This window comes from Pituophis catenifer, unplaced genomic scaffold (genome assembly GCF_029215685.1).
Source record: "Pituophis catenifer annectens isolate HBS135680 unplaced genomic scaffold, rPitCat1.0.hap2 SCAF_17, whole genome shotgun sequence".
Classification (NCBI taxonomy): domain Eukaryota; kingdom Metazoa; phylum Chordata; class Lepidosauria; order Squamata; family Colubridae; genus Pituophis; species Pituophis catenifer.
Genome location: NW_027256897.1, coordinates 10391240 through 10406961, shown reverse-complemented (window position 1 = coordinate 10406961; position 15722 = coordinate 10391240). Strand labels below are relative to the sequence as shown.

The 15722-nt window shown below is 49.0% G+C and overlaps 1 protein-coding gene across 1 annotated transcript in view; it reads right to left on the bottom strand.

Annotated features, from left to right (window-relative positions):
* PSMB7 (proteasome 20S subunit beta 7) overlaps positions 1-7013 on the bottom strand; it is a 35654-nt gene extending 28641 nt beyond the window's left edge. The window contains exons 1-5 of the mRNA XM_070955731.1: positions 6921-7013; positions 5386-5479; positions 5190-5287; positions 4362-4502; positions 2410-2525 (exon numbers count right to left, since the gene is read on the bottom strand). Coding sequence (XP_070811832.1) covers positions 2410-2525; positions 4362-4502; positions 5190-5287; positions 5386-5479; positions 6921-6994 — 523 coding nt within the window. The 5' untranslated portion in view covers positions 6995-7013. The remainder of the gene's footprint in view (positions 1-2409; positions 2526-4361; positions 4503-5189; positions 5288-5385; positions 5480-6920) is intronic.
* Between the last annotated feature and the right edge of the window lie 8709 nt (positions 7014-15722).

Below are 15722 nucleotides of genomic sequence, written 5' to 3'. Positions count from 1 at the left end.
AATAAAAAAGTCTTCAGGGCCCGGCGGAAGGTCTGGAGGTCTGGGATTAGTCGTATCCCTGGGGGCAGCTCATTCCAGAGGGCGGGTGCCCCCACAGAGAAGGCTCTTCCCCGGGGGGTCGCCAGCCGACATTGCCTGACAGACGGCACCCTGAGGAGACCCTCTCTGTGGGAGCGTGTTGGCCGGGGGAGGTTATCGGAGGCAGAAGGTGGTCTCGTAAATAACTGGGTCCTAAGCCATGGAGCGCTTTGAAGATGAGAACCAACACCTTGAAGCGCACTCGGAAGACCACCGGAAGCCAATGCAGCTCGCGCAGGAGGTGTCACGTGGGAGCGCCATGTCGCCCCCGTAAGTACCTGCGCGGCTGCATTCTGCACCAGTTGGAGCCTCCGAGTGCTCCTCAAGGGGAGCCCCATGTAGAGAGCGTTGCAGTAGTCGAGGCGGGAAGTAACGAGGGCATGAGTGACCGTGCATAGGGAGTCCCGATCCAGAAAGGGGCGCAACTGGCGTATCAGGCGAACCTGATAGAAAGCCCCCCTGGCCACGGCCGTCAAATGTTCTTCTAAAGACAGCCGTGCATCCAGGAGGACACCCAAGTTACGCGCCCTCTCCGTGGGGGCCAATGTCTGGCCCCCAATAGTCAGTGATGGCACCAGCTGACTATATCGGGACGCCGGCAGCCACAGCCACTCAGTCTTGGAGGGATTGAGTCGGAGCCTGTTCCTCCCCATCCAGACCCGCACCGCCTCCAGGCACCGGGACATCACTTCAAGGGCATCGTTGGGGTGGTCTGGGGTGGAGATGTACAGCTGGGTGTCATCAGCGTACAGATGGCACTGCACCCCAAAACCACGGATGATCTCGCCCAGCGGCTTCACATAAATGTTGAACAGGAGAGGCGAGAGGACCGACCCTTGTGGCACCCCACAAACCAAGTGCCTTGAGGTCGACCTCTGCCCTCCAGCCAACACAGACTGCGACCGGTCGGAGAGATAGGAGGAGAACCACCGTAAAACAGTGCCTCCCACTCCCAACCCCTCCAACCGGTGCAGCATGATACCATGGTCGATGGTATCAAAAGCCGCTGAGAGATCTAATAGGACCAAGACAGAGGAGCAACCCCTGTCCCGAGCCCTCCAGAGATCATCAACCAACGCGACCAATGCCGTTTCCGTGCTGTACCCAGGCCTGAAACCCGACTGGAACGGATCTAGATACGACGTTTCATCCAGGTACTGGGGAAGCTGTCGCGCGACCACTCTCTCAACAACCTTCGCAACGAAGCGAAGGTTGGAGACTGGACGATAATTAGCCAATACTGCCGGGTCTTCATGTACAGGTAGTCCTTGACTTACAAGACCACCCGGTTAATGACCATTTGAAGTTACATCAGCGCTGAAAACCGGTTTTTGTCCGTTTTTTTCCCGCGCCGATGACCGTTGCAGCATCCCCAGGGTCAGGTGATCAAAATCCAGACGCTTGGCAACTGACTCAGATTTATGACGAGGGGATTCGTGCGATCCCTTTCTGACAACAGTGCATGGGGAAGCTAGATTCACTGAATAACTGGGTTACTAACTTATCAATTTGCAGTGATTTTATAGAATTATAGAATAGAGTTGGAAGGGGCCTTGGAGGTCTTCTAGTCCAACCCCCTTAGGCAGGAAATCCTACACCACTTCAGACAAATGGTTATCCAACATCTTCTTAAAAACTTCCAGTGTTGGAGCATTCACAACTTCTGGAGGCAAGTCGTTCCACTGGTTAATTGTTCTCACTGTCAGGAAATTTCTCCTCAGTTCTAAGTTGCTTCTCTCCTTGACGAGTTTCCACCAGTTGCTTGTCCTGCCCTCAGGTGCTTTGGAGAATAGCTTGACTCCCTCTTCTTTGGGGCAGCCCCTGAGATATAGGAACACTGCTATCATATCACCCCTAGTGCTCACTTAACAACTGTGGCAAGGAAGGTCGTAAAACGGGAGGAAAATTCTCCTAAGAACTGTCAACATGAATTTTGGGGCTCAACTGTGAGCATAAATTGAGATGACCTTTATTTTTTCACTTCCTCCTTAGGGCTGTTTAAGGAAGCTGGCCTACAATCTGGTTTCCCCCCCCCTTGGAAATAAAAAAAAAAACCATTTTATTTCCCCTGGAAATAAAAAAAAACAACCAAATCCAGCCTGAGTGAGGAAATTCCTCTTCCTCCAATTCTTTTCAAGAGTCTCCAGAGGGGATCAAAGGCACCGTTAAAGCAGCCGAGATTTTCCGCTTTCCTTTTCTGCCCTATTAGCTGAATCATCGGAAGGACGCGCAGGTGGGGGGCGTTGGGGGGGAGAGAATTAAATGCTCTGGGCCCCCACTAGGGGGCAGCGCAGACACCTCAACTCGGTTGTGCAAAGGAGCGTGACTCACCCATCGTGACGTAAGGCAGCTTGTCGGTTGAGCCGTGAGGATAAATGCTGTACAGGTGACACCCGGTGACGTCCACCCCACCGAGAACCAAAGCTGCGCCGATGTATCCCTGGTACCTGGAGCATGAATCAAATCAAATCAAGAAACATCACAGCCTGGATAATCTCTTGCCGAGGCACCGTTTGCCTTGGCCGTTCTCCAACCCGCTTGTAAATTTCTCGGTTTGAAAAGCAAGGAAAATGGGACGTGGGTTTAAAATGTGGGTTTTTATTTCTTTCTTTTTTTCCCAAATTTTTTTATTTTATTTTACATGTACACATCACTGCATGCGCAGTGTGGCACCTGGGTAGCATAGATCTTGGTGCAAATAAGAATAATAACATTAATGGTATTTGTTACGTTCATCAAACTTACGTAATTTTACTGTTAATACACATGTTTGTATTCAGTTATAGTCTTTCCTTGTTTAATTATTCAATGTTTCAATATATTATTCTAATGCCAATCGCCATATTGGAGCATTCACAGAAGTTGTGAATGCTCCAACACTGAAAAATGTTAAGAAGATGTTGGATAACCTTTTGTCTGAAGTGGTGTAGGGTTTCCTGCCTAAGCAGAAGGTTGGACTAGAAGACCTCTAAGGTCCCTTCCAACTCTATTATTCTATTCCTATTCCATTCCAATTCTATTCTAATTCTATTCTATTCCTATTCCATTCCATTCTAATTCTATTCTATTCCTATTCCTATTCCATTCCAATTCCATTCTAATTCTATTCTATTCCCACTCCTAATTCTATTCTATTCTAATTTACACATACATAATTCCATTATTCAATTTCTAATCTTCCCTCCGATTGTTGCTTTTATCGCATTATATAAAAATGTGTATATTAATAATCCCCCCTCTCTTATTTCTATCTCCATTCTAATTTTAATCCTATCACCATTGTATTTTAAACAAGACATTTCCTTTTTATCCCTCATCTCTTATCCAAGTTAACACTTTGACTCTGATTCGCTTTCATTTTAATAAAAAACAATAATATTAATCATATTGTGGGTTTTTCATGTTGCACGCTGCCCGGAGTCACTGCGTGTGAATTGGGCGGCTATAGGTAATCCTCGACTTACGACCACAGTTGAGGCCAAAATTCCTGTTGCTAAGGGAGACATTTGTGAAGTGAGTTTTACCACCTCGGTTGCCAGAGTTATTAAGCGAATCGCCGCCGTTGTTAAATTAGTCAAACGGTCGCTCAGTGAATCTGGCTTCCCCACTGACTTGTCAGAAGGCCGCTAAAGGGGAACACGTGATACGGGTCAATTGTCTGAATTTCGATCACGTGATTTTTTTTTTAAAATTTGATTTATATGCCACCCTTCTCTGGAGACTCAGGGCGGCTTACAATGCGTTAAGCAATAGCCTTCATACTTTTGTATATTTATACAAAGTCAGCTTATTGCCCCCACAATCCGGGTCCTCATTTTACCCACCTTAGAAAGGATGGAAGGCTGAGTCGACCTTGAGCCTGGTGAGATTTGAACTTGCAGTAATTGCAAGCAGCTGGTCTTAATAACAGGGTGCTTTAGACCACTGTACTACCAAGGCCAATGGTAAGTGTGAAAACTGGTCGTGAGTCACTTTCTTCAGTGCAGTTAACTTTTGAATGGTCACTAAATGAACTGTTGTAAGTCGAGGACTAACTGTATATAAATTAAATAAAGCTGCCTTGGTTTTTCCTACAGAGCTGTGAGTTGCGTGTATCCTCCAGTTCTGTATGCAAACCGGACTGTGCAGTTGAAATCCTGCCTCTCTTTATTTTCCCCCACATAAATTGCGCTCACAGTTGCCATCTTGAATATTTTAACTCCTCCCCAAAGAAGCCTCTGAAAGGTGTGGAGGGAAACCTTCTCCCTCCCGCTAACAATCCCGCCCAGGCAACGATTAGGTACCTGAAAAGCATCTGCTTGAGCATCCGGTTGGCCGTCACGACTCTCGGAAGCCGGCCGGTCGAAAGGGAGTGAAGCTCCATGTTTGAAGAGATCATCTGGGTGGTCATTTCGGTGTCCGCAGCCGTTCCGGCTCCACAGCAACTGCAAGAGTAAAACAGCATCATTTTGTGCATCTCTGAGTCCCACTGAAATCAATCAGCCTCTTCCACCCCAAGGCACCTTACTGTCAGACCTGCCCAGCCAGGGCTCTTAGGAAAGAAAGACCCTCGACTCCAGTTGAGTGAAGTGATAGGTTCTTTTACTAAAGGTTGCTGGCTGCGGTAAAGTCAGGCTGTATCTAAGTTTCCCGCGTGAAACGTTAGAAATTTTTCCCCCTCATCCCAGCCCTCCCCACAGGAACCGTTCATCTTCAGCCAATGAAGAGCCACAAAAGAGTTTTGAGATGTTTGGGGCAGTCCTCATTCCATTCTCGGGGTGCATGGCTTTGTATGCTGGCAAAACCTGGTTCCGTGCTTCTCTGGTCTTCATCAAACTGTCATTTCTCCCCCTTCTATTTCAAACCCCATCACAATCCCAAACATTATTGCCCATTTGTTGCCCCCTCATGTCGTCTCCCTCCTAGCCTTTGATGGCAGGATGCCAGCAAGGCGCCAAGGCAAAGATAGCAGAACCGACACTTGCTTTACGCAATACCCAAAAGCATTCGAGAGGATAGCAATCATGTCATCACATGTCGCTTGCCACACAATACACGCCCACATCTTCTCCTTCAACGAGGAGGCTCCATGCACAAACCCCAGTCCTTCCCACCCCGATTCGAGGGCTTACTAGATGTTGGGAGCAATGAAATGGATCTTGGCACAGTTCTTGTCGGCAACCACCATCCCTTCGGTAGCCCGGGTGTCTGCCCCCAGCACGATACCATCCTGTGAGGATGCAGAAAAGAGGGTTCAGGCTGCATCTTGGCACGAAACCGAGGGAGATTTGCCCTCCCCCCCCCCGAGAGCCGCAGCGTCAGCCTTACCTTGTACACCACGCCAGCTATAGTGGTGCCCGTCTTGCGAGCGGTGGGCAGCCGAAGACCCTTCTGGGCCCCCTCCGATTCCAGCTGGGCATTTCTGCAGCGGACGAGAAGCCAACATGAGATGAGTCACTTGTCAGTAACAGTTAACAGAGTTGGAAGGGATCTTGGAGGTCATCTAGTCCAACCCCCTGCTCACGGAGGAGACCTGTACTAGGGATTCGAACTGTTGACCTTTCTGATTGACAAGCTCGGTGTCTTTAGCCACTTGAGCCACCTAGTGAGCCTCAAATCTCAATCAAATCATGGATTGATATGGCTGAGTCAATCAAATCTCAATCAAATCATGGATTGATATGGATTGATATGGCTGAGTCAATCAAATCTCAATCAAATCATGGATTTATATGGCTTGATATGGCTCAGTCAATCAAATCTCAATCAAATCTTGGATTGATATGGCTCAATCAAATCTCAATCCAATCATGGATTGGTATGGCTCAATCAATCAAATCTCAATCAAATCATGGATTGACATGGCTCAGTCAATCAAATCTCAATCAAATCATGGATTGATATGGCTGTCAATCAATCAAATCATGGATTGATATGGCTCAGTCAATCAAAACTCAATCCAATCATGGATTGATATGGATTGATATGGCTCAGTCTATCAAAACTCAAATCAAATCATGGATTGACATGGATTGATATGGCTCTGTCAGTTGAAACTCAATCAAATGATGGATTGACATGGATCAATATGGCTCAGTCAATCGAAACTCAATCAAATCATGGATTGACATGGATTGATATGGCTCAGTCTATCAAAACTCAAATCAAATCATGGATTGACATGGATTGATATGGCTCTGTCAGTTGAAACTCAATCAAATCATGGATTGACATGGATTGATATGGCTCAGTCAATCGAAACTCAATCAAATCATATATGGCTCAGTGAATCAAATCATGGATTGATATGGCTGAGTCAATCAAATCTCAAATCCAATCATGGATTGATATGGGGAGGGGGGAGACCTATGTTTGCCCCCCTCCCCACCTGGGGCTGAAAAAGCGGGGTGCAACCCAAAATCAACGCAAAGGGGGGAGGAGCCACCCTCGCATCCCCCGCCCCCATTAGGGGGAGATCCCCATCCCCGCCGCCTGCCCAGAGGCGCCCTTTCGCTTTCCCGGACTCCAACTCCCAGCATGCCTCAGCGTGGCCCCCAAGGGCGGGGCCGCTGGGAGCAGTAGTTCCGAGCGGGCCCGGAGAAGCCCTCGGCCCGTCAGTCGCCGGGAACCGCCACAAACCGCCGGGGAACGGCTAGAGGGGTTTTCCCCGGACGGGAGGAAGCGGCATCCGGCCTGGCCGTCGAGCTCCGGGCCGTCTTGGGCCGAGGGGAGCCCGGCTCCTGAGTCACGGCCGCCTCGGGCCTGGCCTGAGGGGCCTCCCGACGCCTCTTTCCCGGCCCTTCCGCCGTCTTCCTCGGGCCTCCCGCCCGCCCGACTCCCCGCCCGCCTCCCCGCCGCCTCACCGGGCGCAGTTGTGGAAGGAGAAGCCGCCGGTCGCCGGCATCGAGGCCTCCTTCAGGAGAGAGAGCGACGCCATCTTGGCCGGTTGTGGAGAAGGCGGGGCGAGCGTGGGGGCGGGGCCACGTCCTTAGCCACGCCCCCTCCATCCCGCCGCCGCCGCCGCTGCGCACGTGGGCCGGTTGAGGGATGGATGGAAGGGCGGAGATGATGCAGGGTGTTAAAAGCCCATCATCCCCAGCCGGAGCTGGGAGTGTCACACAGCCCCGTGTGGGACAAGGGATCCATCATCCCCAGCCGGAGTGGGGAGTGTCACGCAACCTCATGCAGGGCAAGGGCCCATCATCCCTAGCCAGAGCTGGGCTATCGCACAGCCCTGTGCAGGATAAGGGATCCATCATCCGCAGCCGGAGTTGGGAGTGTCACACAACCTCATGCAGGGTAAGGGATCCATCATCCCCAGCCGATGCTGGGCTCTGTCGCACAGCCCCGTGCAGGACGAGGAATCCATCATCCCAGCTCTTGGACAGCCCCGTGCAGGACAAGGAATCCATTATCCCCAGCCAGAGCTGGGAGTGTCATGCAACCTCATGCAGGGCAAGGGATCCATCATCCCCAGCCGGAGCTGGGCTCTTGGACAGCCCCATGCAGGACAAGGAATCCATCATCCCCAGCCAGAGCTGGGAGTGTCATGCAACCTCATGCAGGGCAAGGGATCCATCATCCCCAGCCGATGCTGGGCTTTGTCGCACAGGCCCGTGCAGGGTGAGGGATCCATCATTCCCAGCCAATGCTGGGCTATCGCACAGCCCCCAAGGGATCCATCATCCCCAGCCGGAGCTAGGAGTGTCGCACAACCTCATGCAGGGCAAGAGCCCATCATCCCTAGCCAGAGCTGGGCTATCACACAGCCCAGTGCAGGATAAGGGATCCATCATCCCCAGCTGGAGCTGGGAGTGTCACATAGCCCCATGCAGGACGTCTTAGCCACTGAGCCACTGCGTCCCTCATGCTCTGTCTTACACATTGGCAAAAAAAAAAAAAAAAATCAAAAACACAAAATACAAGCTGGGCGGGTACGACCTCGTAGACGACCCTCACTCTGTCAAGGACCTAGGAGTACTCATCTCAAACGATCTAAGTGCCAGAGCTCACTGTAACAGCATTGCCGAAAAGGCATTAAGAGCTGTTAACCTAATCCTTGTGTAGCTTCTTCTCTGGCAATATTGTATTGCTAACTAGAACATACAAAACCTTTGCTAGACCAATTCTCGAATACAGCTCGTCTGCCTGGAATCCGCATTATATCGGACATTAATACAATTGAGCGGGTCCAGACATATTTCACGAGAAGAGTTCTCCACTCCTGTTCTGTCCCCAACCCCATGCACACACACCAACAGACATTCAGGAGTTAAAGACCAAACCAGCCGGCAAAATCCTTTTCCTTATGATAACGGAACTTGGCAACAACCTAGTGGCTGCCTGCCAAGAGTTTATTATTTACAAAGAGGAGAGATAACTTCTCCCCGCTTCTGGTACATCAAAGGAAAGCAGCTCAATAATTACAGAATTAAATCAAGTCCAGAGATACTCCAGCAAAGTCTTAAAGCAAAAGTCTGGCAATGCAGAATGGCGTGGAAGCTTTCAGCTTTGTTCGTCACAAGGTTTGACTGGCCACCATGCTCCCTTTTATATCCTGTGGGGTGTGGTCCAGTGACTCAGCCTAATCTCGGGCACGCCCTTTCTTCTGTTGCACGCGCTTATCTCTGCGACGCTGGCGTGGATCCAGCCAAGACTCTTTACCCTCATCACTGTCCCTCTGTGGCTGTGTGGACGTGCTTGGCCCCAGCCCTATCTCTTGCCTTTTGGCGGACACCGAAGGCATTGCCAGAGAGGAGGGTCCTGGAGAGGGAGGCCTTGCCAACTCCTCCCCTTCACTCTCGGAGTCCTCTCCTGACGATGACAACAACTCCTCTGCTCGCAACAGAATACCTGATGGCACCAGGCTGGAAATTTTGAACCTGGACAACCTAGAACTACGCCGTCTGACCTAAGCTTAGTACACAAAATTATCTGCTACAACGTCCTACCTGTCAAGGACTACTTTAGCTTCAACCGCAATAATACACAAGCACACAATAGATACGAACTCAAGGTAAACCGCTCCAAACTCGATTGCAGGAAATATGACTTCAGCAACAGAGTCCCTGAAATGCACTACCTGACTCCGTGGTTACATCCTCAAACCCCCATAACTTTAACCATAAAACGGTCTACCGTGGACCTCACCCAGTGGTGAAATCCAAATTTTTTTACTACCGGTTCTCTGTTGGCGTGGCTTGGTGGGCGTGTCAGGGAAAAGATACTGCAAAATCTCCATTCCCACCCCACTCCAGGGGGAAGGATACTGCAAAATCCCCATTCCCACCCCACTCTATGGGAAGGATACTGCAAAATCCCCATTCCCTCCCCACTCTATGGGAAGGATACTGCAAAATCCCCATTCCCTCCCCACTCCAGGGGGAAGGATACTGCAAAATCTCCATTCCCACCCCACTCCAGGGGAAAGATACTGCAGAATCTCCTTTCCCCCCCCCCCCCCACTCCAGGGGAAAGATACTGCAAAATCTCCATTCCCACCCCACTCCAGGGGAAAGATACTGCAAAATCTCCATTCCCTCCCCACTCCAGGGGAAAGATACTGCAAAATCTCCATTCCCACCCCACGCTGGGGCCAGCCAGAGGTGATATTTGCCAGTTCTCCAAACTACTCAAATTTTCCGCTACCGGTTCGCCCGAACCTGTCAGAACCTGCTGGATTTCACCCCTGACCTCACCCCTTTCCTAGGAGGTCTGTAAGGGGCCGTGCATAAAGCACACCAGTGTTATGTTTATACTCATATCTGTTCTCTAATACATGCTTGACAAATAAATAGAATAAATAAATAAATAAAAATCCGGGTGGATGTTTCAGCCGAGGGAACCTGGCGCCTTCGCACCCTTTAGTGAGATGTCACAAGTTGGGAAAACTATGTTGACTTCTCCCATCTGATCAAGTTATGCGCCGCCTTTAATGCTCCGGCATGAGTGACAGTTGCTTCTTCAGGCGGAAAACCGGAGCATAAATCTTGCATGGGGTTACCAATCGGGTGGCTGAGCCAGAGACCCTTGAAGTCTTCTCACCTGAGGAATGGCCACGAGCCCAGGGCCCTCAGCGCCAGCGCAGCCTACGGCCAGCCAGGCTCTAATTGGCTGAAGGGGACGTCCGGAGAGAGAGAGAGAGGGAGAGAGAGAGAGATGGATAACCACAACCTGGGCTGGCGCTGACCTCCCGGCCCTGCTGGGATTTGACCAAGGCTGGGAACAACTGTCTGATTTCTCCCTGAGAAATCTATTACTGCAAGATAGAGAGAGAGAGATATATTTTTGAAAAGCCGCATAGACCGTATCAGAGGATACGGACGTTCTCACTGGAATGGAAACTGAGGTAATCCTGGGGTGGTGGAGAGAAGTATATATCAGTGGTGGGTTGCCCCCGGTTCAGACCGGTTCGCCAGAACTGGTAGTAAAACCGGTGGGAGACTCCGCCCACTGACCCTGACGTCATCAGGAAGCATCTGCACATGCGCAGAAGAGTGAGCGAGCAAAGTGAGCGCACACGCTCGGCCCCATTGCAAACCGGTAGTAAAGGTAAGTAGAAGCCATCCCTGGTATATATGTATGTATGTGTGTGTATGTTTATGTGTGTAGATATATACACAGTATATCTATCTATATATCTACAGCCTTAGTTCAGTTTCCAGTCCACTAGTTTCTGTATGTGTATGTGTGTACATATATACACTGTCTGTCTGTCTGTCTGTCTATCTATCTATCTATCTATCTATCTATCTATCTATCTATCTATCTATCTATCTATCTATAGGATTAGTTCAGTTTCCATTCCGTGTGTGTGTACATATAAGTATAACTTTATTGTTATTGTACGTATATACACAGTATACCCATACAATGAAATTCACATAACATCCAAAGACCAGGCCCAACACACATAACAATCCGCAAACACACACAGACACACACCACAAATTCCCCCTCCCTCTCTCTCCCCACTCCTGGGAGAAGGATACTGCAAAATCTCCATTCCCTCTCCACTCCAGGGGAAGAATACTGCAAAATCCTCATTTCCTCCCCACTCCAGGGGGAAGGATACTGCAAAATCCCCATTCCCTCCCCACTCTATGGGAAGGATACTGCAAAATCTCCATTCCCTCCCCACTCCAGGGGGAAGGATACTGCAAAATCCTCATTCCCTCCCCACTCCAGGGGGAAGGATACTGCAAAATCTCCATTCCCTCCCCACTCCAGGGGAAGGATACTGCAAAATCCCCATTCCCTCCCCATTCCAGGGAGAAAGATATTGTAAAAATTCCACATTCCCTCCCCACTCCTGGGGGAAGGATACTGCAAAATCTCCATTCCCTCCCCAGTCTCGGGCCAGCCGGAGGTGGCATTTGCCAGTTCTCTGAACTGCTCAAAATTTCCACTACCGGTTCGCCAGAACCTGTCAGAACCTGCTGGATTTCACCCCTGGATAAGAACCAATCAGAACATTCGACCTAGGTTCAACCAAGTGCTTTTTCAGCTACTCCCAGGGAATAACTGGGGCAGGTTGCAAAATCAGCAGCTTCTCCGCTAAATTAGTTGCCGAAGGCTTCGAAATACCGCAGCTTATTACACAGCAAAGTCTCCTTAATTGAGATGGAAGTTCTCCTAGCCAAGGGACCCCAGGCAGGCACTGAGCAATGTGCTGCAACATCTGTGTGTGTGTGTGATTGTGTGTCTTTGCAGCTGCCTAGTTCTTGTCTTGCCATTATGGGATATTTTTCAGAGATGTAGCTTTGGGGTTTTCTTTGATTGGCCAACCGGTAGCAGCTGGGGGAGTGGGGGGGGGAGGAGGTTTGGGGTTCTGGAGATAGAAGCCCACAATAGGAGCTGCAGCAGGTTTTGAACTCGGGACCTTGCCAGAACAGGGCCGTTTCATTTTCTTAAATCAAGATGCCAATCCTGGTGCAATTGCTGGTTTTGCCTTCTGGGGTGGGGGCTGGATTTGTGTCCCCCCGCCCAGTTCTTCCCTGAAATGAGGCATCCCACGCTTATCCCTCCCCCAAGTGAAGGTATTATGGACACACCAGAAATACTTCAGAAGAGAAGATAAGAGAAGAGAAGGAGAAGGAGAAGTTAAGAGAAGAGAAGAGAAATCAGAATAGAACAGAACAGAATAGAAATAGAAATAATGAATAGGATGGAATGGAATAGAATAGAATAGAAATAGAATAGAATGCAGAATAGAATAGAATAGAGTTTGAAATAGAAGAGAAGAGAAGAGAAATCAGAATGCAATGGAATGGAATGGAATGGAACACAGAACACTGAACAGGTTACAGAATAAAATAGATTACTAGAATAGAATAGAACAGGACAGGACAGAACAGAACAGAATAGAATAGAAAATAGAACAGAACACAGAACAGGTTACAGAATAAAATAGATACTAGAATAGAACAGAACAGAATAGAACAATAGAATAGAATAGAATAGGAAGAGGGTATATAGAATAGAATAGAATAGAATAGAATAGAATAGAATAGAATAGAATAGAATAGAATAGGAATAGGAATAGGAATAGGAATAGGAATAGGAATAGGAATAGGAAATAGAACAGAACACAGAACAGGTTACAGAATAAAATAGATACTAGAAGAGAACAAGAAGAGAAGAGAAAATAGAAGAGAAGATAAATCGGAATGGAATGGAATAGAACAGAACAGAGAACACAGAACAGGTTACAGAATAAAACAGATTACGAGAAGAGAAAAGAGAAGAGAAGAGAAGAGAAAAGAGAAGAGAAGATAAATCGGAATAGAATAGAATAGAATAGAATAGAATAGAATAGAATAGAATAGAATAGAATAGAATAGAATAGAATAGAATGAGAGGACAGAACAGAACAGAACAGGAAGGGACCTTGGAGATCTTCTAGTCCAGCCCTCTGCTCAAGCAGGAGACAAGTGGCTGTCCAGTCTCTTCTTAATAACCTCCAGTTTAGCAGCCGGGCGAGACGCTGTCCGGTTTTTACACGGTTTTTCTTTTTGTCGTGGCACTGTGTTTTCCCCCATCTTCCTCTTCCCACCCACCCACCCCCTTTTTTTTTTGGTTCACTTGGATGAAGTTAAACTGCCGTCTCCCGCTCTCTCTCTCTCTCTCTCTCTCTCTCTCTCTGTGTGTGTGTGTGTGTGTGTATGTGTGTGTGTGTGTGTGTGATGGAGGGGCATCAGATACGGCTTGGCATCCAAAACATTTGAGCAGTTGGTGGCGAGACCTCCGGAGGGGAAAGAGGAAACAGCAGGTTTTCGCTAGAAGGGACGACGGGTTTTATTTCCCTCTTGGTCCAGAAGAAGGAAGCAGATGCCGCCGGATTATTATTATTATTTTACCTCCCTTCCTATCCTCCCAGGTAGGAACAGCAGATGGGCAGGTAAGGCTGTGGCGGCTCCCTGGCTGGGCGAGAGCGCCCCCTGCTGCCCCCTTGCTCGTCCTTGGCAAGCCATGAAATACCCTCCGTCACAAACGGACTCTGATTTCAGCAGCAAGACTACCGGTATATATCGCACGCACAAAAAATGGAAGCACACCTTCGATTCCTACCACGGATGGACGAACGGTGGCAGAAGCTGATGGGAGTTTGGCCGAAACGGCAAAATTGACTATTTTGGTTTAAAGAAAAGAATGGAAGGGCTTTTGTTCCCACGCGGAGACCGCGTCTGAACTTCGCGCTTGACGCGGGAAAGAATGAAACTTTGATTTTTGGGGGTTTTACCGATTAGATCAGGGGTGTCAAACTGGATTTCTATGAGGGCCAGATCAGCATTGTAGTTTTCCGTGGGGACGAGGGGGAGAGATGAGACAGACGCCTCCTGCAGCAGCCTGCTGGCCAAAACAGGGTGCGGAGAAGCTGTGCACATCCCCCCTCTATCCCGTTTTCAGCCTGAATGGCCTCCTGCAGCACTCTGCCAGCCGAAAATGGGCTGAAAACGGCCCGAAAATGAGCTACGCACGAACTGTTTTTGGCCTCCATGGCCTTCAGCTGCACTCTACCGGCTGAAATCAGGCTGAAAACAACCCGAAAATTAGCTATGTGCAGCCTGTTTTCTGCCTCCATGGCCTCCAGTAGCACTCTGCCGGCTGAAAACGGGCTGAAAACGGGAATGCTACAACGGTCATGTGAAAAACGGTCGTAAGTCACTTTTTTCAACGGTCACTAAATGAGCTGTTGTAAGTCAAGGACTACCTGTATTATTTTTACAAATAACTCAAGCACTGAACATATCCACCATACCTTCCTGCTCCTCTTTTCCCCAAACAACAACCCTGTGAGGTGGGTTGGGCTGATAAGAGAGCGACTGGCCCAAAGTCACCCAACCAACTTTCATGCCGAAGGCAGAATTAGAACTCACCGTCTCCTGGTAATTGGCCAAAAGTCACCCAGCTGATTTTTATGCCTAAAACAAAACTAGAACTCACCATCGCCCGGTGATTGGCCCCGTCACCCAGCTGGCTTTCATGTCTAAAGCGGGACTAGAACTCACGTCTCCTGATGATTAGTCCAAAGTCACCCAGCTGGCTTTCATGGCTAAGGCAGGACTAGAACTCACCATCTCCTGGTGATTGGCCCTAAGTCAGCTGATTCATGGCTAAAGCAGGACTAGAACTCACCATCTCCTGGTAACTGGCCAAAAGTCACCCAGCTGACTTACATGCTTAAGGCGGGACTAGAACTCACCGTCTCCTGGTGACTGGCCCAAAGTCACCCAGCTGGCGAGCATGGCTTAAAGGCGGGATTTAGGCTCAGCTTTTCCATTTTGGCCACAATTGTCCAAGGATGTCCTACCAGTTTGTGGAGAGCCAGAGCGAAAGAAGGTCGCTGGAGGCCAGGAGATGGCAGCCTTGCCTTCTTCTGCAAGAAATAGAAAGAAATGATAAAATTGGCCAAACGAACGGAATATATGCTGTCAACTCAATACAGCCCTTTCAATAAGCATCGGGTTGACCTTTCAAGCTTCCGGTTTATCTTATCGCTCCTGGCCAGCCAGCTGGGCAGCTGATCATTAAATGGTGCTTAATAATCAAGGTGTCAGGTTGTCTGAATGGACCCTTTGGAGGCCAAATGGGACACTCAAGGGAGCAAGACGGAAAAATGAGGAGAGAAAAAGAGTAAATGTGATTACTTGTAATCACATTTACACCAAGGAGCAAAATCCTGGAATGCACAGATCCCATTATATCCAGCTAATAATTTGCTTGCAAACAAGAGAGTTTTTTCCGGGAATGCGGATTTTAATCTACGAAATCTCAGCCATGAGAGTTTCTACAAAATTCAGAGGCTTTTTTTGGCTGGGACCTTCAGAAGTAAAACATTTCAAATCGTCACCCTTTTTTAAAAATTTTTTGAAGCTGACAGGCTAACCTTTTCCGGACCAAGTGCCCAAAGCATGCATGAACCCTCAAAATGCAATGCACTCTCCCCTGTGCATGCGCAAGTGACCCCCCCGACGCCCCACACCCCCTGCGCATGGGCATCAGAGACCGTGTATGCGCATTGGAGCTGAACTGGGACAATGGCTCCCGTGCCATCAGAGAGGGCGCTGATTGCCACCTCTGGCATGCATGCCATAGTGTTGTGGCCCGTCAGCGGCCTGTGCAGCTAGTAGCTGATTCCGACAGTGAGGAGGCTGGTGTGGTGC